We start from the raw sequence: 19,819 nt of genomic DNA, 5'->3' as shown, positions 1-19,819 counted from the left end.
CTGGAAAATAGACTCTAAAGGTCCCCGCACACTGGCTGCGTTTTTCGGATTTTTAGTGGCATTTTACCGTCGGTTTTCCCGAAAAACGTGCCCAGTGTGCAACCACCTTAACACTACCTGTTCTGGCCCCACTGATTCAGGATTGGATAGTATTGGATACTGAGGTATAGATGCGAGCCGGCATCGGTTCATAATGGATATGTTCATAAGCATCTCCAAGGTATTTAATCCTCAGGTCAGGATATAGTATTGTAATAATTAAACTAAGGGTTTCAAACATTCGACTTTACTAGATTGCATTCAAATGTTTGATTACAAAAAATAATTGCTCTAGAGACAATGGGGCAATAATAGCAAAGAACTAATGTAATTATGAAGATCAGAGAGGCCAGAAAAGGGGAAATTAAATATACATTTGCAAACATGCTAGAATATTTTATGTTGAGTAGTAGTAGTAGTAGTAGTAGTAGTAGTATGGTAAGAGTTTACAGAGCTTTGTATAGAATGTCATTCTCACTATCTCACTATTAATTCTACCATCAAGCAACACATCTCACAGCTGATAAAAACAATTCATTGCCACAGCTTGAAACCACATGTAAACGTGCTTCACCTGTTCATCTTATTTACAGGTGAAGGACCCTGGTCAATATCATTATTATGGGTCATCTGGCTTACATGTGACTTGCTTGTTGGCCCTTTGAATTGTTTTCACAGCGTCAACGGAGAACGACAGTACCACCAGATAATATATATACAAACCAGGCAAGCGGACCAGAGAACAGACACAAGATCACATGTCTGACACATCTATGTCTCATATTCCTATCTTCATCAAGTTGTGTTGTATGTGTGTGTGTGTGTGGTGCTGGGCAATCACTGTGTCTATGCGGCTTTCTAACTAGTAACTAGACATGCGTGTGGTTATTCTGTAAAACCTGGACTAGTAGTCATGGAAGTGGATTACATACTGTTGACTCTACACCCATGCACTGGGCGTGCTAGCAAAGTGATATGTTGACAGTCCATTGTGGCAAAGCAGGGTGTGCAGGCTTCAGTGAAAAGCAACCCATGCTTGGTTAAGATACTCTAGGCAGTGGATGAGATTATTTTTTAAGCACTTTCCATTCTAACATTGAATTAAATGTAACCAGATTTTTAGATTTTGTTCAGTTCCGAGTAAACAGCTTATACTGACATTAGTGTCTTTTTGAATATATTGATTACATTCTGCGAACACATTTGTGAGAATACTTTACTACTACTCTTTTCTTTAAATGATATATCCCTCCCCATGCTTTAACGTCTTAGCATATTTCTTTTTGTCTTTTTTACTCTACTCAACATTGTTTCTTTTGCGTTTTCATGGTACAGGACAATATGGCGTGTTGTCGATTGTGCCACACGTGTCTCTCACTCTGCATCTTTAAGAGGGGCTTCTACTGTACGCCCAATTCAGACAGCACAAGACAGGGACGAAGAGAATGACAGGAAGAAGTGACAACTACACTTAGCACGTCACATCACAAGGCACCCACAACGGCTACATGCATCTCAAGAGAGAAAGATAGATAGAAGATTAAGCAAGTGTTTAGAAAGGGTTTACAAACTAGTCTCGTTTGCCGCAACAGGAACCGTGATTGGCTGATCAACCTGACTCCCTTCCTCCTTCTCGTATTGCTCCTTCCCTCCGCAAGTCCGCCTACTCTTCCTCCTGCTCCTCCTCTCAATGCTGGCTTGCTCAACCTCAGCTCTCAGGTCTCTAGCGGACCTTGACGGTGTGGTGGTGGTGGTGGTGGTGGTGATGGTGCTGGTGGTAGAGGTGGAGGTAGAGGTGGAGGTGGGGGAAGTGTTTCTGGATGTGCTGCTGTGGCTGCTGCTCCCTGCATTGCCACTGGGCGTTCCCTCGGCTAACTTTGACTCCCCGTTCTTGTGGAGGGTTTGGCCCACAGTGTTGGCTACCTGGCTACTGATATGTTTGGTTTTAAGGTTTCCCGAGAGGGCAGCGCCGTTATTTCTCCCTATATGAACACTGTTTTTTGCTAAACTGTTAGATTTGAGCTTGGACTCTATACTTTTATTATGCTGGGTAGCTTTAGTATTTCTGCTAATGACCACAGAAGTGCTTGTAACCTGTTTATGTCTCGACAAAGTGGGAGAGTGTTTCTTTGCCCGCATCACTGGGATTCTGGATTTAGGCGCTACTTTATCAAATGGGTCCAATCTTTCCCTGACTACATAGGAATCATATTTCCCTACATTAGCTTTTGGCTTTTGTTTCCCTGTTGGCTGACTTTGACTGCATAGTTTGTAGCTAGGCGCACTCACTGGTAACCTGGATTTGCATATGTGACTTTTGACGTCTTTGGATCGAGTACTTTTTATTGCTGCACTGGGAACAACCCTATTCTCTCTGCTGTTCTCCTCTAGCTTGCTGAAGCCTGCCTCCACTCTGCTGACCTGCTGTAACGTAACCCTATTCTCTCTGCTGTTCTCCTCTAGCTTGCTGAAGCCTGCCTCCACTCTGCTGACCTGCTGTAACGTTGGCTCTGAGGAAGACAACAAGCTGAACACGGGCTGAGTGAAGTTAGCATAGACATTATGGGAGCCGTGGATGTTGCTATTTTTATTGCTGTTCCCTGCTTGGGAATTTATGCTCTGAGGAGAAGGTGCAGTGTGTGTGCTTTGGTAGTAAGTGTTCGCAATCTCTCTGGCCCAATCGGACAACTCTGTCTGTTCTGATGTGCCTGGTAGAATGCTGGTATTTGAGGAATTATCCATACTGCTTGATGTTCTAGAATTTCTATAGTAGTCTGTCGAGACTGGAGTCCAAGAATAGGAATAATCAGAATCGTATGAAGCTACAGAATTTGAATTATTTACACTTGTTCCTGAGGCTATGCAATTAGAATGATCAAAAGTGCTTGTTCTAGAACTACAACTGCCATCTGATTCCTTCTTCAAGTCAGAGTTCTTATCAGATGACAACTTGAATCCTATTCTGAATGTGGAGAATTTAGACTCGCTGCTAAGGGCTGAATCTGTGCACACATTGCTACTGCCATTCCCATTTGATCTGTCCAGTCGGACTGTAGTAGTCTGAATGGAGACCTGAGGGACTACTGAGGTGTCTGTGAGGGCCTGTGTGTTAATCTGACTTATTTGTGTCTCTTGTAAGGAGGCTCTTGCCTCTGAGGCCCTAACGTTGTACCTGCCCGAGGAATGGTAATGCTCACCGATCTGAAAAAACTGAAGCCTCTCTTCCACCATGTCCCTCTTGCTCATGTCAATTGCACCACTGCGCGTCATCTCAAACATCTTCCCTTCATGGAAGGGGAATGGATTCGGCTCGCTTGTCGGTGTGCTATCATCCGTCGGCGTTCGGGCCGGGGTCGTGTCAGGCGTAGTGGCTTGAGACTGGTCGTCGACGGCCAGTCCAAATGGCTTTGGCTCACCGGTGCTGTCCTGTGTGCCTGCCATGTCCATGACCTCGCCCTCGTCTATGCCCTCGCCTTTAGAGGACCAGGGGTCAAAGTCCAGCCCTTTAGTGGCTACAGTCTTAAAGGGAGAGTTAAACTCCTCGTCTAGTTTGTAACTAAAATAAGTATCTGAGAATCCCTCTCTATCTGAGGGCTTTTGTTCCTCCTTTTTGACATCATCCTTAATAACATCCTTCCCTCTATCTGAGGGGAAGTCTCCGTTAGGAGTGTCCTTTTGACACTCCTCTGGAGACTTCTCCTCTTCAATGACCTCCAGTTTGCTCTGGGGGAAAGAGCGGTCGCAGGACCTGAACGAGTCCGATGCCCAGACATCTCTCCTGCTCTCAGGCAGGCCGAAGAGCTTCGAGTCTGCCTGCTCACACAGGCCATCGTCCTCGTCCTGAAGCTCATATCCGTCCAGGGAGTCTATCTCCGTTGCATCCGTGTCATGAGAGAACTCTGCCGTTGTGGCTATGGAACAGTCCGTTATTGACTGGTCATTTCCATTCTGCTCAGAATCGTAATCCGGCGGAGCAGTACCATTGGAACCATTGGTACTGGAGCCATTGGTTCCACCATTTGTTTCTTTATGGTTTCCATTTTTGTCGTTCTTTTTTAGTTTAGATCCCTTCTCTTTCTTCTCTTTGTCCTCCTCCTCAGGGACTTTGAAAGTGAACTTCCTACAGGGGATGGGGTGGAACACTGAGCCCTCGTCCTCATCCCCCTCACCATTAGATTGACTGTCATCAGCCTCACCATGCTCCGGGGAGGGTGGCTGGATACGTATGATGGGTTCTCTCAGGAGGTGCTTATCGTGCTCCTCCTGCAAGTTCACTTCCATCATCTCAGTCTCTGTCTCGGACGAAGCACAGCTACCTTTCTTCTCTGTGTCCGATTTTTCCGAGGCAGAGTCCAGAGGGGGAGGAGGGGGGAACTCAATATATGCAACACCTTTGTCTTTTGAGCCTTGCTGTGGCTCCTCTTCAGTTGTGTCACCTAGCGAGACATTTGCAGGTGTTAATTCTAGCTCGTTATCATTAGCTTTTGTTTCCTGATGATCAATTGTCAATTGCTGCTCGTTATCGTTAGCTTTAGTTTCCCGCCGATTAGCATTATCAAGGTCTGCTTGGGTGACGGGTCTCTTTGGCAAGGCGTCTTTGAAAGAGAACTCCGCCTCCTCCGAGACCTCCATGATGGGACTGGCAGTCCCTGTGATGAACCCCATGAAGCCGTCTGGAGTCCTGTGTGTGAGGTCATAGCTAACCTCCTCGGAGCTAGGGGTGTCTGGGGTGACAGGGCTTCTCCCTGAGCTGTCTATGAACGAAACCTGCTCTAGTGTGTCATCGTCTGGGCTTACGGGACTGAGCGCTAAGCCGAATTTCTGTTTAAGCGTGTACCCAGTCCCCCTAGCCTCCCTCTCTGCTTGCCTGCCCACCTGAACGCAGCTGACGTAAACGGGTAGTGTTTTGACACCCTTAAAGTTTTCTTTGGTTGTCGCGACAACAGGAACAGCTATGACTTTCTCCAGTGTTTCTTGGGGGCTAGGGAAGCTATTGGAGTTTGAGTCTCTGGGTGCATTATCAAGAATTTCAAACGTGTCATTAGTCAGATTCTCTTCCGTTTTTATTGGGGTTGTGACTGGGCTTGTCTGTATTCTGCTCTTAGCCAACGTAGGTATGTGAGATGGCTTAGTCTGTTTCTTTGGGGACTCATTGTCAAGGGCAGCAGATGCTGTCCTGACAGGAATGTGTGATTCTGTCTTTTTTCTGAGGTTTTTGTTCATTGGTTCCTCACTGTCTTTTCCTACCATCTCAGTTTGGGCAGCTGCTTTTGTTTTGGAGACAGGTTCCGTTTTCCTGGCTTGCTTAGCATCAATACATTTCTCCTTTGTAGTGTCAGTGGCAGTTGGAAATACTTTTTTATTGCTTTCAGTGATTTCCTGAATAACAGTGGCATTACTATCTCTCCCTTTACCCTTCAACTTCTCCGTGTCTCTCATTGGTTTTTGAGGAGAGACCTCTGGAATGTTCTTATTGGACAGGTGGTCTCCTGTCTGTTTTGAGGTTTGAGAGGTTGGCGATGTTGAAATGGGTTTATTGATGTCTGTGGCAGCGTCTTTAGCTCTCTCCTTACTCTTTTTCGGGCTTGCCTCATCAGATGCCTCAGATGCTTTTGAGGTTTTTCCGCTGCTGAAAAGTTTACTCTCCTGTATTTTTTTCATTGACGGTTTAGGCTGCACAGGTGGAGGAACCTTTTTAGTTGGACTAGTTGAGATTGTATCCTCGCTGTGTCGAGAGAGAGCACTTCTCTCAGGACTGCTAGGTAAGCTAGAGCTTTTCCTTTCAGTCACTGTGGAGCTTCCAAACATTTTGCTGACAGAGGGCTCCCGTAGCTTGCTTTCTGTCTGTGGCTCCCGTAGCTTGCTTTCTGTCTGTGGCTTTTTTTGCGTCTTTTCCGGGCTGCTGCAGGTTGAGCTGGGCCCCGATCTGGTTTCCCTTGACTCTCTTTTTAAAGGCTTCTTCTCGGGAGACTGAAGCTCAACGTTGAGCTTCTCGGTTTTGTCACGGAAGAACTGAGAGACCTCGCTCAGTTTTTCTTCAGCTTCCTTCACACTTTGGTCTACCCTGTCCTCATAAAGGAGTTTATCTCTACTCCGGTCATGCTTGTCTTCCGTGAATCGCATCCAGACTGCATGTTTCGGGCTACCCGGCTCTGTGGAGTAATGCAGCACTGTCACTTTATCAAACTGGGATTGGTCATCCCTGTGTGAAGAGAATTTACCTGATTTAGGGGACCCATCTTTTGATGACTTAAACCCACGCTGCTGCTGATTAAAGTTACCTGAGCTGTGGCCACTGGCCTCCTCAGAGGTGGGGTGGCGTGTTTGATCAGCTGCCACTGCTGAATCCTCAGTGTCAGAGTGCGACAGTTTCTCAGAGAGGAGCATTTTCTCTGCAAACCTGTACGATTCCCCCCTGAACTCTGAGAGCTCATCGTCACAGTACTCTAAGGAATGCTGACTCAACAGCTTCAGGGCTTTGTACGAGTCGTCAGCTATAAGCTGGGCAGAATTTGGACGGCTGTCCTCCTCCTGTGACATGGGGGTGTTGACGCGAGATGTCTCCAGGAAGGAGGGCAGGGATTCCTCTGCAGTGAGCTCCTCCTCTAACTGATGGGTCTCATCAAATTCGGGAAGTTCTTTAATCCCCCGGTCCCCTTTATAAACATAAAGCTCAGGGTGTTTCTTGGTCTCCCTGATAAAGAGCCCTGTTGGCTCTGCCGCGCTATGACCCTTTTCTATATGCACTTCTATTATCCTCTCAACTTTAGGTTTAGATTTATTGTCTTGGTCAAGGAATCTAGGCGTGAGTTCATCACCTTTTATAGAATCCTGACCTGCTTTGTGTTCAAACAGCCCTGCTAGTTCTTTAGATGGGTCCCTACCTGACTGGAAAGCTTTCATGATGTCTCTAACTGACATACTTTCCTCTAGCCTCTCTGCTCCATCAGTAAGCTGAGGCTTGTGATAAACCATTCTTGTGGTAGTAGTAATATGTGTCTCCTCTTTGACACACATGCTGTTGCTCAGCATGGAGTCCTCGTCGGACATTTTTAACTGTAAGGCTTTGACTTTGTCCTTGATGGTGCAAGGCGAGGCTGCCTCTGGTTCCATAGAAGGGAAGGCGGATGCAGCCTCTTCCATCAGAAGAGGCTGCATCTCTCCGAGCTCATCAGGCTGCTCATAGCTCCTGACGTGGACCATTTCTGTCCTTGATTCCGTAACGCAGGGAGGAATAGGAACGTCTGCAAAGAGAGGATTAGGTCCTGTGCTCTCTGCGCTTTGAGGAGCAGACGGAGTCTTTTCACTCCTCGTCTCAAACCCGCTGTCTGACAGAGGGCTCTTGTCCTGCTCATGTGACAGGTCCTCTGGCGATTCCAAAATGGCATCAGCTCCCTGATATGATTCCGCAAGCTTGCTTAGGTCCTTCTCCGAGGGAGACTTGTGCATACCCGAGCCCGGGGGCGGCATTTTGAGCTTGTGCTCCTGTATTTTGAGGAGCCGTTTCTGTTTCTCTTCTCCCTCCCCTTCCCTCTTCGCCGCTTCCTCGTACCTACATTTCATCTCTGCCATTTTGGACAGAGAGCTAGCACCAATATCATTTGCTAAATAATCGACTACCTTAGCTAAGTCAAAGTCTTGACTAGTCATGTCAAAAAGTGAACTTCTCTGTGCTTCCTCAATCTCATCTTTAGAAAACTCCCCCCATTCATCTGATGAGGTCCTCTCCTTACCTTCGCTCAATATATTATTTTGTAGTATCTCACTTACTTTAACTAAGTCCTGTTTGACTTTCTCCACTAAAGTAAACGGCTCCTCATCCTCTAGCTTGGACTGCTTAGGAGTCCCGGAATGTGAGGTTTGAACCGTTTTAGCCGCCGTGCGTGGGTCTGTCTGGAGAATTGCAGTCATTCTCATCAGATCCTGTTTCATTTCCGCTACATCTTTTAGTATCTCTTGGTTGGAGGTCGGAGTTGGGTGAATGATGGTCGGTGTGATAAAAGGAGGTGACTTTACTTGAGATTTCATTTTGGATGCAGTCACACACTTAGAGAAAGACGAGGAGGAAGCGGAGGAAGCGCGGGAAGAATCGGGCAGGGCCATTTTGAGAGAGCCTGGGCCGGGTTTGATAGGAGCGTCGGGTAAGATGTTAACGAGGGAATACACGGGCACGGTCATGGTGCTGGAGGGGACTGCCGTGGTGGAGGCGCCAGCGGACCTGAGAGTGCCATAAGCTGAACTCGACGTTGCAGATCTACGGGACGACGGGGTGTGTGTCTTGAGCGTGCCGTAACCAGACACAGAGCAGGAGTTTATGGCTTCGTTTATGGCTGCGCTGACACTGGAGGTGGCTGCCTGCGTGGTAGCCTGGATCCTCTCTTGAAGGCTGGTGCTCCTTTCGGAGAAAACGCGCGAGGAGGGCGACGTAGGGGTGGAAGAGGACGACGGGTATTTAGAGATCCCGTTCGACCCGTTCGTCGTGGACAGCTCCGAGGAGCCGATGGTGGTCTGTCCAGTGGAGGACAGCGATGAGATGGACAACTTCCCTCCTCGCGACGCCAGTGTGGAATCTACGGTCGTTTTTATTGAGGACAGGCCGGAGAGGGTTTTAACCGATGAGTGGGACAGAGCCCCAGCAGCGTCCACTGCCGCCGCAGACCCTAGGACTGTCTTAAATGGCAGACTAGAATTGTACATGTTGAGGCTTGTCTTTGGCAATGTTGGAGTCGTGACGGTAGCCGACGACCTGTCCGACACAGACCCAGTGGCAAATGAGTGGAGCGGGGAAGTCCTTGAGGTGTACGCTGAAGCGAGGCTCTTGATCGACGCCGGGTCTGTGCCGGGTTTACAAGAGGATACCAGGCTGGCAGACCCCTGGACGGGGTACTGTCCCTGTTGAACAACAGTTTTAATGGGTGAAGCCATAGTCCTATAAGACCGAATGGGGGATGGAGACGCTAGGGGGGAGGGTACAGGGGGTGGGGCCCCCAGGGAGTATAGGAGGGGCGAAGCAGGGGAGCAAAGGGGCCAGGTGGACTTTAGTGGAGAAGCAGGTGGCGAGGCTGCCGGTGAACCGGTGACGGACCCCAGTCCAGCGGTCCTTGTTTGGCCAGGGTTGGTAATAGGAGCAGACGACCATGGCGGGTGAGGTCTGGTTGGAAAGACAGGTTTGTGAGGGTAACCAGCAGGCAGTGTTCTTGCTGCTGATGTGCCTCGCTCAACTGTTGTTTCTTCAGATGAAAATAGCAAGAAATATATTGTGATGATGAAAAATAAATCGAACAAACAAAAACCCAACAGAATGTAGAATAAAGGCAACAGAAAATGATGTTGGGGAAGGGTAGGAACAACAAAAAAACAAGAAGAGAAGAGACCAGAAGGGGAAAGAATTGATCAGTGACGCAGTCCTGGCATCAAGGAAGGAAAGAACAGTAGTTTCATGAAGTTCTAAGATGGGACATGTGAGCGGGTTGGATTGAAAAATAAATAGATTTCAATGTGCTTTATGGTCCGCCAATGACTCACAAGGACAACACAAATGGATAAGAAGCCGATCGAAGCACATACAGCAGTTGAATAAATGTCAAAAGACACAGACTAACAATGGACAACAGAAAAATGGCAAGACAAATGCACCAGGACAGATACGAAAAAGACTTCTCTGTTTTGACTTCAGATGTGCTACAGTCAGCATCTGGATTCTGGCTCTAAACTCAATCCGTTTTTTCTTTCTTTTTGAAGTGCCTTTTATCTGTTTGTTCTGAAAGCTAAATTAAAAGAAAAATGCAACACAATTTAGACGTTCTGATAAAACAGAGCGCAGCAGAAGTTTCCATTTTCCTGTTATTATGTAGGAAAATAATATTATGGCAAAACGCTGGTTGCAAGACTAGGTTTTTGTCATCCATAATATCATGCAGTAATGATTAACCCTCGGTGACAAGAAGCATAAATAGGGGGAAAAACGTAAATAAAAAAATAAAAGAGAACAGTGAAAAAAGCATCTTAAAGAAAGCCATACTTGTGACCTCCCAACATGCAGTTTCTTTTTGTCGAACCCCAAATGCTGCAGCATCACAAAGCCAAAAAGAGCTCAGGGGACAAAACAGCAAAATCAAATGAAAAAACGTAATTTCACTTTGACGTCCTTCTAAAAATGCTACGTAAGGCAATCAAAGCAAAATCCTGATGTTGCATCTTGACTCATGAAAACCCAGTTGTAGAAAACAATCAAACCAACTCGCAATTCACAATGTGGGGCAGGCAGTGGCACACACACGTAAAATATACTCATTGGCCCATGCAAAAATATATACCACGTCATAAACAAGCAGGGTGGACAGTGCACGTTATGTAGGGTGAAAATATATATCATAAAATCATGAAATATGTGACTATATTACTGTCTCGATATTAATGTTACAGGTTAGATCAAATTGTTAATTCGTCTTAACGACGTTATTATCATTGTTATGATTATATTTAGGAGTTCCATAGAGGTCTGTTAGTGAAAATGTCACACTCACTCAGTGCAGGCTCGGCCAGATAGCTGTAGCGCTTACGTAAGGCTAGGGATGCAAAGGTATGCCGTCGGTCTGGCTTTTCAGTCTGCAACAATAACAACAACACATAGACCTAATCAGTGCTGCTGGGTCACCCGGAATTATTGGGGCTGACGAATCAACAGCACTCAGTCAAAAACCTTATCAATTAAATCAAATAACATAACATCTTATTTGATATCCAGTATAATTTAGTTGTACTATGGAAACGAGAGAGAAGGTAATGTTCCTTAAAGGGGAATTCCGGACCAACCCGCTTTCTTACCTTAATCTGATTATTATGTTATGTTATTATATCCAAGAACGAGTGGCACAGGTGAAAAATCACAAGCCCCACCACAGCTGGGTGGAGGGTTTAACCAATTTAGGCCTGATGTCGAAATAAATACAAAGTCTTCTGAAAGAATATATTATATTCAAAGATTTGTGCTACATTTTCACGCTTTTTCAAAAATAGCAGATCTACAAGCTCGTAGCGCGCCACTCGGTGGCGCGCTACGAGCTTGTAGATCTGCTATTTTTCAATAGCTAAAGTATAACATAATGCTTTAAAACACCAAAAGGCGTTCCTGCCCAAAATGGGTTAACGCTAAATTGATTATTTTGATCGCTCAAAAGTATTTTTTTTGTAGACATATGTCTTTCATAATGTAACATAACTCTCCACGGTGTGTTTTTTTTGTCCCAAATGGGCTGCCGTATAGTGGGCGATCTGTCGTTAAACTCACTGCGTACGCTCGGAGCTACAGTACGGTGGGCTGGGGATGGAGTTATGACATCTTTCACCTCATTCTTGGATATAACAACATCAGAATAACGGAAGAAAACGGCTTGTCCAGAATTCTCCTTTAACTATAGCTGATTCTATAGACGAACAACAGTTTAAAGGTCCCTGCACACTGGACGTGTTTTCGGACTTTTAGCTGCGTTTTACCGTCGGTTTTCCGAAGAACGCGTCCAGTGTGCAACCACCTTATAAATCCACACTAATTATCCATAATGTATAAATGATAGATAAGGGGTCAGGACACCGAGGCCTTTTCGTGGAGGGGTCAGAATAAAATTTGGACTTAAACTGTTATTCGACTATAGGACTCGGTTTCCCCCGATCTTGTCTACATAGGATTACTAATAGCACGAATTAAAAGTGTTATTATTTCAAGCTAATGGACATAGGCCTATACAGTAGTAGTCACAAATTAAGACAATTAAATGGTGAATTATTTACAGGCAAAAACTTTTACACAATTTAATTAAAGTCTCAATAACTTATACATCTTATATCTTAACTCTAAATTATCACAAAGGATAAAGTGCAAGGGACAAAAAGGACAAAAAAAAGAACCCATATAGGATTATCATATCATTATCTGCCAAAATATCATGCAAATGTGACTAAAAGTTGCTTTAAAACAAGCACAGCTCCTATTGCCCTTGAAGCAGCATAAGGAATAAAGGCTACGGGGGGAGCAGAGCAGAGCCCCTCCAGACCAATGTGTGAACCTATAGCGCAGAGAGGGTAGCACATGGTGGGGAAGCGTGTGGTTTACCTCATCCTCTGGATCTGATTCCATTTCCTGGTTCCCCCAAGATGCATTGCAGAAACAGGGAGTTGTATGTAACATAATAGAAAGCAGGGGGAAAAAGAAACATCAGGGCATGAAAAAGGAGTGATTGATAGAAGCAAAGACTCGAAGAGAAGCAACAGCAGCAGCAGAGAAGAAGCAAAGGACTCGAAGAGAAGCAACAGCAGCAGCAGAGAAGAAGGAGTGATTGATAGAAGCAAAGGACTCGAAGAGAAGCAACAGCAGCAGCAGAGAAGAAGCCAGCAAAGGGAAAACACAAAAAAACAAACAAACCACAGGAAATACACCAAAAATAAAGCAGCCAACACTTTTGTAGCAAAGACAGCAAAAGAACACAAAGCCACAAGGAAAGCCGAAAGCAGAAGCCTTTTTGCTTAAAAGCCCCTCAGCCGAAAAAAGCATGACGTCCAAATCACTTGAGATTCAGAAGGTACTGTAGAAGTACCGAATAACAGCCAGTGACAAAAACCACTTCAAATAGAACCCAGAGAGGTTCTATAGATAACATAAAGAGAGGTTTGAAACAGATAAAAGACACAGTGGCGGCAGTTTGGCCAAAGGTTGTTTTTTTCCCTCTGTTACCACTTGAGGTTGGCCGTATAGGCCCTAACTGCCCTAACCATGATGATGGTTATGATGGTGACAACAGAGAATGGAGCGCATATAGGGAAAAATCTTCTGGCCTTACCTTCTTCAGCGCCGGGAGAGTGATGTTCAGATTACACACGGCAGTCTGCGGAGCACCTTTGGCGTTCTTGCACTCTCGGAGGAAAGTGAGACGACCACAGGGCTCCTGGCTGTTGTCTCTGATCTGAAGAGAGACCATCAAATGTTTTGTGCTGTTTTCACCCGATTTAAAATATCGTAACAACAGCATCCGCTCCGACTTTCACGCCTGAAAGAAGCGATATACATGACGGAGAGGGGTACTGTGCACCTAGAGGACGGAGAGGGGTACTGTGCACCTAGATATATACATGACGGAGAGGGGTACTGTGCACCTAGATATATACATGACGGAGAGGGGTACTGTGCACCTAGATATATACATGACGGAGAGGGGTACTGTGCACCTAGATATATACATGACGGAGAGGGGTACTGTGCACCTAGATATATACATGACGGAGAGGGGTACTGTGCACCTAGATATATACATGACGGAGAGGGGTACTGTGCACCTAGATATATACATGACGGAGAGGGGTACTGTGCACCTAGATATATACATGACGGAGAGGGGTACTGTGCACCTAGATATATACATGACGGAGAGGGGTACTGTGCACCTAGATACAAGTTTCTTCATTTATATACCTCCGTTAGGTTACCATGTTATTATGCAATGCATATTATTTTTGTATTGTACTGGTACTGTAGCCTACAAAATGAGTTATTTAACAAAAGGATTGAGGATATAGCCTACAGTATACATGAGAGACGCAGGGGTAAAGGTCCTAAGACACAGGGGTAAAGGTCCTAAGATTAGACGCAGGGGTAAAGGTCCTAAGACAGGGGTAAAGGTCCTAAGACAGGGGTAAAGGTCCTAAGACAGGGGTAAAGGTCCTAAGACAGAGGTAAAGGTCCTAAGATTCACTTCTAGATAATGATGAATTGCACTAGAGAAGTAAGGTTTCTATTACTAACACTGTTAACCTATTTAGACCTAAGTTGTCTAGGAAAAACTTCACATTTTCATAAAAAGAATTCCCAAAAACATATGTTGCTATATACATAGCAACAGCTAATTCTCCATAAAACAACACTTTGTTAAGTTATTCTATTAGCTATGATTTTAACAACAAATACAATGTGTCTGCTAGACAATAGCCTGACAGTTTATAGTCCCTTTTTTTCTGAAATGGCAATCGTGAGCCACTACTGTTCCTGGACCTAAATCCTAATTGGCTCTGCTGTAGAAAAGTGGCCCGATATAGTTGACATGGTCAACTTGTGACAGAAAGCCAGACGACCCGATAAGATTGGCCCGGGAGAACAGGAAGCTACAGCTGCAATTGGCTGATCAATACGATGAGGTTATGTAGTATTAGTAGAGGACACGGGAATCAGGCTATGACCTGAGGCTATGTTTATTAGACTATAGTCAGTGTAATATCAACATACAGTACATAATACTGTAGGGGCCTTCCCATTCTTTTTTTCTATCAGCACGAAGTATCTTCACATGAACACCCATAATGCCTAATGCTTTGGTGTAAAGCAGGGGTCCTCAATAGGCGGACCGCGGTCCACGACCGGACCGCGGACCACCTCTCTGTGGACCCTGGACAAAAAAAACAAAAAAATAAACATTTTTTTTTAAAAATAAAAGTGTTCTTTGTGCCTCAACACAATACCTCTCATTTGCTGTGCATTTTTGGAGGGGAATATTTGTGAAACATTCTATTTCCATACTCTGCACCCCAGTATTGGTTGGTTGGGAGGGGATCCGATTTGTATAAGCTTGCCTTGGTGTGACTGTACTAAAGAATATAGAGCCCCGCTCTCCGCTGGCCGCTGCGTGGCCCGCGCCGCGCTCATGGGACTGGACCTTAGTCTTTTTCAAAAATTATTAGTGGGCATTTCTAGTTGAGGACCCCTGGTGTAAAGGGTTCCTGCATGTCATATACAATATAGCAGTAACTCGGACCATTTACCTTGACACAGAATGGCAAGCGGTTCTCCTTGAAAGCATAGAAGTTGAGAACCAGCTGCTGGCCAGCTTTGGTCAGAGGGGTCAGATTTCCGTAGCAATCTACATGGATAGGCCTGCCCTCCAGAACCTGAGAGAGAACAACACAGAGATGAGCACAGCTGCACTAATGAGGAATTGAATATTAACCACTTAGCTGATCTATAAGCCCACACAGCATCACGGTGGCCTGGTGGGGTGCACTGTGCGCTTGTCGTGTGTGCTAACGCCATGCAATAATACAATTTAAACTATAATTATATGATATATTATGGTATAAATTAGGCTAAACTGTAAACTGTGGTTTAAACCATTCTGGGCGGGAACCCCTTTTGGTGTTTTTAAGCATTATGTTATGCTTTAGCTATAGAAAAATAGCAGATCTACAAGCTCATAGCGCGCAACCGAGTGGCGCGCTACGAACTTGTAGGTCTGCTATTTTTGAAACAATCGTAAAAATGCGGCACAAATCTTTGAATATATATTCTTTCAGAGCGAATGTTTTTTTTATTTCGACGTCAGGCCTAAATGGGTTAAAGTTGCTGTGTATAAGAGCTATAATATCTGCCTAAAATAGAAAAGTACAGACTATACCATACAGACATATAATCTAAGACAATAAGCCATCCGTTCACGGCCGCACCTCAATGTCTTTGCTCCTGGCCACTTCCTCAAAGTTCTCCTGCTGCTCCAAGGTCTTGTCCACCTTGTCGTCTGTCATGCAGAAGCATCTCAGCCGGGACTCCATAGGGTCGTTCATCTTGGCAAAGACCACGAACTTGGCCATGTAGGGAACGCAGATCAACTCCCTGTACAGCTGAGTGGCCAGGCCCACCGTCTCAGGGATCTGGTGGCAGTCGGCTAGCCAGAACCTATGATGACAAATGCAAGAATAGAATCTTAAAAAGCCATTTGCAGATATAAGAATCCACATGTTGAGGAAGCTTCAAGGACAGGAATTCCACTGCCTGCAATAGAGCACCGAAGTCTAACGTAATTTATACTACGCATACTGAATTCCTAAAGGCTTGTTTAATATCACGTCACATAAGAACTGAGTTCCAAAAATAAACAAATGATTGACAAATGATTGACTCATATGAATATGAAGCATCAACTGACGGCGAGAATTGCCGCCGAATTAGTATGATAGACTGTATCAAATATGAGTGACATGCAAACGATACAGAGCCACCTCCCTGACAATATCGCCGGGACAATTTGTTTATTTTTGGACCACAATTCATATATGATACGATTCTAAGATGATCCCAATGTTATTCTCCATAGAAACATTACTTCCGTGAGGGGATGAACGAGTAACGTCAGGACTTGGTACACTATGTGGCAACTGTAAGCATGAGACAAACAATAAAACCCTTGAGGTTGTTGATCAGCCTCAGTCACACACATTTCTGAAGCCTTCAGCAATAGATTTGTGTGATGAGTTTTGTCACACACACAAGGTGCAAAATACATCATTCTGAACAGAGAATAAGAATTCTGTCAACAGCGCGTAACACGCAAGAACGCACAGATGTCATTGAGTTTACAAAATACACTATAACCTTCCACGACTGGCCAGCTAGGGGAATCCAGGCTCTATCTTGTATTGATATATACCAAATAATTTCATTTTATTCATGAAGCGTGGATCGAAAGACTAGAACAAGACAAATTATTTTAAGCCTTGGCCAGCTGTACAAAGGCATTACAAAACAATACTTCAAGAGGTTCTTAATATTTGATACAATTCAGAGCTACTCAAACTCACTCTCTCTCCCTCGCACCACGCACGCACGCACGCACGCACGCACGCACGCACGCACGCACGCACGCACGCACGCACGCACGCACGCACACACACACACACAGTCACACACACACACACACACACACACACACTGACCTGGCTGAGACATTAGTGGTGAAGGAGACACAGTCGTTGAGGAAGGTGAGAGGGGTGGTTCCTGTGATGTCTTCCCACTGTGCTGGAGACGTACCTCCTGGAAGCAGGACAAAGACCAGGGCACAGCGTAAAACATGGAACATGGAACATGGAAGCAGGACAAAGACCAGGGCACAGCGTAAAACATGGAAAACCTCCTGGATCCATTCACTTTCCTTTCATTTACCATCAAATAATCCTAGCCCTGCATGGGGACTTTTTAATTCCAACACACTAGTTTGGATTGGCTCAGGGTAGAAGACAGCTGGGTTAAGGCAAATACAAATGGGATTGGTACAGTGCCCTCGATATGATTATTATATTTTCCATTATTATTGCCAAAATATAAAATGGTTAAACCACTGAAACGACACAGATGCTTTCCCAATTTTAATGGGTTAATAGCATACAGTATATTATACGCCAGTGGTTTTCATCCAGTGGGCCTTGAGGGGGTTCCAGGTGGTCCCCATGCAGCTAAATGATGGAGAGTTGGTAACCAAATGGACCCTCCAGTGGGCCTTGAGGGGGTTCCAGGTGGTCCCCACAGCTAAATGATGGAGTTGGTAACCAAATGGACCCTTATAGATCTTTAACTCTTGAGAGCGTAAAATGAAACCTCCCGAGGGTCCATTTGGTTTCATTTTACGCTCTCAAGAGTTACATTATTGTTAAACATCTGCATTACTTAATTTACAAGAAGTCTGCACAATTCAACGTTTGCCTTTTATCTCTTCTATGGTAACAAGTACCAACATCAATACAGCATGGAATTGTGGACAAAATCTTGTCCAACGACAACAAAATATTCTTTAGTTTTGGGTCTGAGAGGCTAAGGGCCGATTCATACTCCTATTTTAGAGCCGAATAAAAGTCAGTTCGGCTCTGTAGAGCCTACAATGTGACGTCATTTGAGGTTCGGGGGGGCGGGTACCGTCCTAAAGTCGGCTCTTCGGTGCTACTGAAAATTTCTGACGAGTCAAAATCATTTCGGCACTACAGCGCCGAAACAGCGGTAAAATAGGAGTATGAATCAGCCCTTAATCTCATCAAATGGTGATCCGTGGCTCAAAATGCCAAATAAAGAATGGGCCTTGATATGAAAAGGGTTGATGGTTGGGTAAAGGATTGGGTAAAGGGTTGATGGTTGGGTAAAGGATTGGGTAAAGGGTTGATGGTTGGGTAAAGGATTGGGTAAAGGGTTGATGGTTGGGTAAAGGGTTGGGTAAAGGGTTGATGGTTGGGTAAAGGGTTGATGGTTGGCCATTTGGTTTCCAAAGGGTTGATGGTTGGCCATTTGGTTTCCAGCGCACACAAACATACACGTCTGCAAGGCTCACCTGTTATGCTGCAGAGGAGACGGAGGCAGGGGGTGGAGTCTCCCTTGTAGCCGTTGGTAAGCCCTTCCCCCGAGAGAGGCGGGACCGGGATCGTCATGGTGATGGGCTTGTGGAACTTCCTCCTCCTGGGCTCCACGGTAACGATGGGGCTGAAGGTCGCCCGGTTACCCAGAATCTTTTTCACCTGCTCATCGGGTGCCGGCTGGGCCTGGGGAAGGAAGGGACAGAGACGGGCAGGTTATTAAGCATTATGTTATACTTTAGCTGTTGAAAAATAGCAGATCTACAAGCTCTATGAGCTTGTAGATCTGCTATTTTTTTTTTATCGTGAAAGTGTGGCGCAAATCTTGGAATATATATTCTTTCAGAGCGAACGTTTTTAACTCAAATCTCCGTCGCGGTCTGAAACTGTACTTAGGAGGGGGGGCAACCGGGGCAGTGACCATTTACTCAAACGCGAAGGCCATTCCGCACTCGCCACAAAGAGACACACTTTTCATGCCTCAACTCACCTGCAGTCCAACTCTAATCTTTTTGGTGAGCGCCCCCTCGGGGAACGAGGCCTGAACCATTGGAACGCTCTGGCTGTACAGAGTCCCGCCCTCTGGTCCCATCTGATTGGATTCCTGCCGGATCCGCGACACCACGGCAAAGTACTGTGGGAAGTCCTTGGTGATGATGCGACAGATCCTCTTCTTCTCCAGTTCCTCGCTGCTTTCCAGCTCTGCGAGGGATTACAATGAGTAAATAACACATAGCTGTGACATTTATTTATATCTACAACATTTTATTTGTATTTGTTATACTAGTGCCCCTATTCTGGGACGAACATTCGGTGAAGAAATAGCAGGTTTTCTGAAAGATTTGAGGCACATTTTAACGATTTTTCAAAAAAAGCAGACCTACAAGCTCATAGCGCGCCACTCGGTGGCGCGCTATGAGCTTGTAGATCTGCTATTTTTCAATAGCTAAATTACAACATAATGTTTGAAACACCAAAAGGGGTTCCCGCCCAAAATGGGTTAAAAGCTCACACAACACGTCGGAGTGCGTGTGTTGTGAGCTTGTAGATCGGCTATTTTCAGAGTGCACCAACACGAGCGCAACCACAAAAGTGTCATTATATTTAGTCATCGTGGTTTACTTTTTATTTCGTTTATATGTCATTTTCGTCAGCGAAAACAGGTAGTCGACGGCCATTTTTCTTCATAGCTTTAGTCGACAAAATGGGGCCACAGATTGGCGTGGGATTCCAGACGGAGCGTAGAGCCCCTAGCCTTCACCTTCGTCCATGCCGTTGAGCAGCTGGTTGAGGTCGTCCACCTTGCAGTCGTACTGGTGCTCCTTCCACGCCTCGCCGTTCTCGCTGCGCAGCATGATGAGCTCCCTCTCCTGGCCGCGCATGGAGCCGAAGTGAGGGATCTCCACGATCACAGGGCTGTGCAGACAAAAACGCCACAGGTTGAGGACGCAACATATAAAGCAGGCTCTCTCTCTCTCTCTCTCAGTTCCTTCAGTTCCTCCTTAACCATTTAAACACAATCTACTTTGCTGTCCCCCAGGGGTCTATACTTGGCCCCCTTCTTTTTGTCCCCCCTCTACACCAAATCACTTCAGTGAAAATAGCAGAGCTACAAGCTTGTAGATCTGCT

General features: G+C 45.5%; 2 protein-coding genes across 2 annotated transcripts in view; both read right to left on the bottom strand.

The window, feature by feature from the left end:
• The window catches only part of LOC306915664 (ankyrin-3-like), a 74,420-nt gene that overhangs the window by 19,195 nt on the left and 35,406 nt on the right, over window positions 1-19,819 (bottom strand). Inside the window, exons 17-25 of the mRNA XM_079493142.1 lie at window positions 19,451-19,605; window positions 18,680-18,891; window positions 18,168-18,375; window positions 16,789-16,885; window positions 15,523-15,751; window positions 14,845-14,970; window positions 12,876-12,998; window positions 12,152-12,178; window positions 10,566-10,647 (exon numbers count right to left, since the gene is read on the bottom strand). Of these exons, the coding sequence (XP_079349268.1) occupies window positions 10,566-10,647; window positions 12,152-12,178; window positions 12,876-12,998; window positions 14,845-14,970; window positions 15,523-15,751; window positions 16,789-16,885; window positions 18,168-18,375; window positions 18,680-18,891; window positions 19,451-19,605 (1,259 nt within the window). The remainder of the gene's footprint in view (window positions 1-10,565; window positions 10,648-12,151; window positions 12,179-12,875; window positions 12,999-14,844; window positions 14,971-15,522; window positions 15,752-16,788; window positions 16,886-18,167; window positions 18,376-18,679; window positions 18,892-19,450; window positions 19,606-19,819) is intronic.
• LOC306915836 (ankyrin-3-like) lies at window positions 1,763-8,964 on the bottom strand (the record flags this gene model as incomplete). Its single annotated transcript, XM_079493475.1, has 2 exons — window positions 1,763-1,929; window positions 3,159-8,964. The coding sequence occupies 2 exons, from the start codon at window positions 8,962-8,964 to the stop codon at window positions 1,763-1,765; spliced, it is 5,973 nt and encodes a 1,990-aa protein (XP_079349601.1).

The sequence above is a fragment of the Electrona antarctica genome (assembly GCF_951216825.1).
Source record: "Electrona antarctica genome assembly, chromosome: 22".
NCBI classification, from domain to species: domain Eukaryota; kingdom Metazoa; phylum Chordata; class Actinopteri; order Myctophiformes; family Myctophidae; genus Electrona; species Electrona antarctica.
Note: the sequence above shows the minus strand (reverse complement) of the source record. Positions and strands in the feature narration are given on the sequence as shown.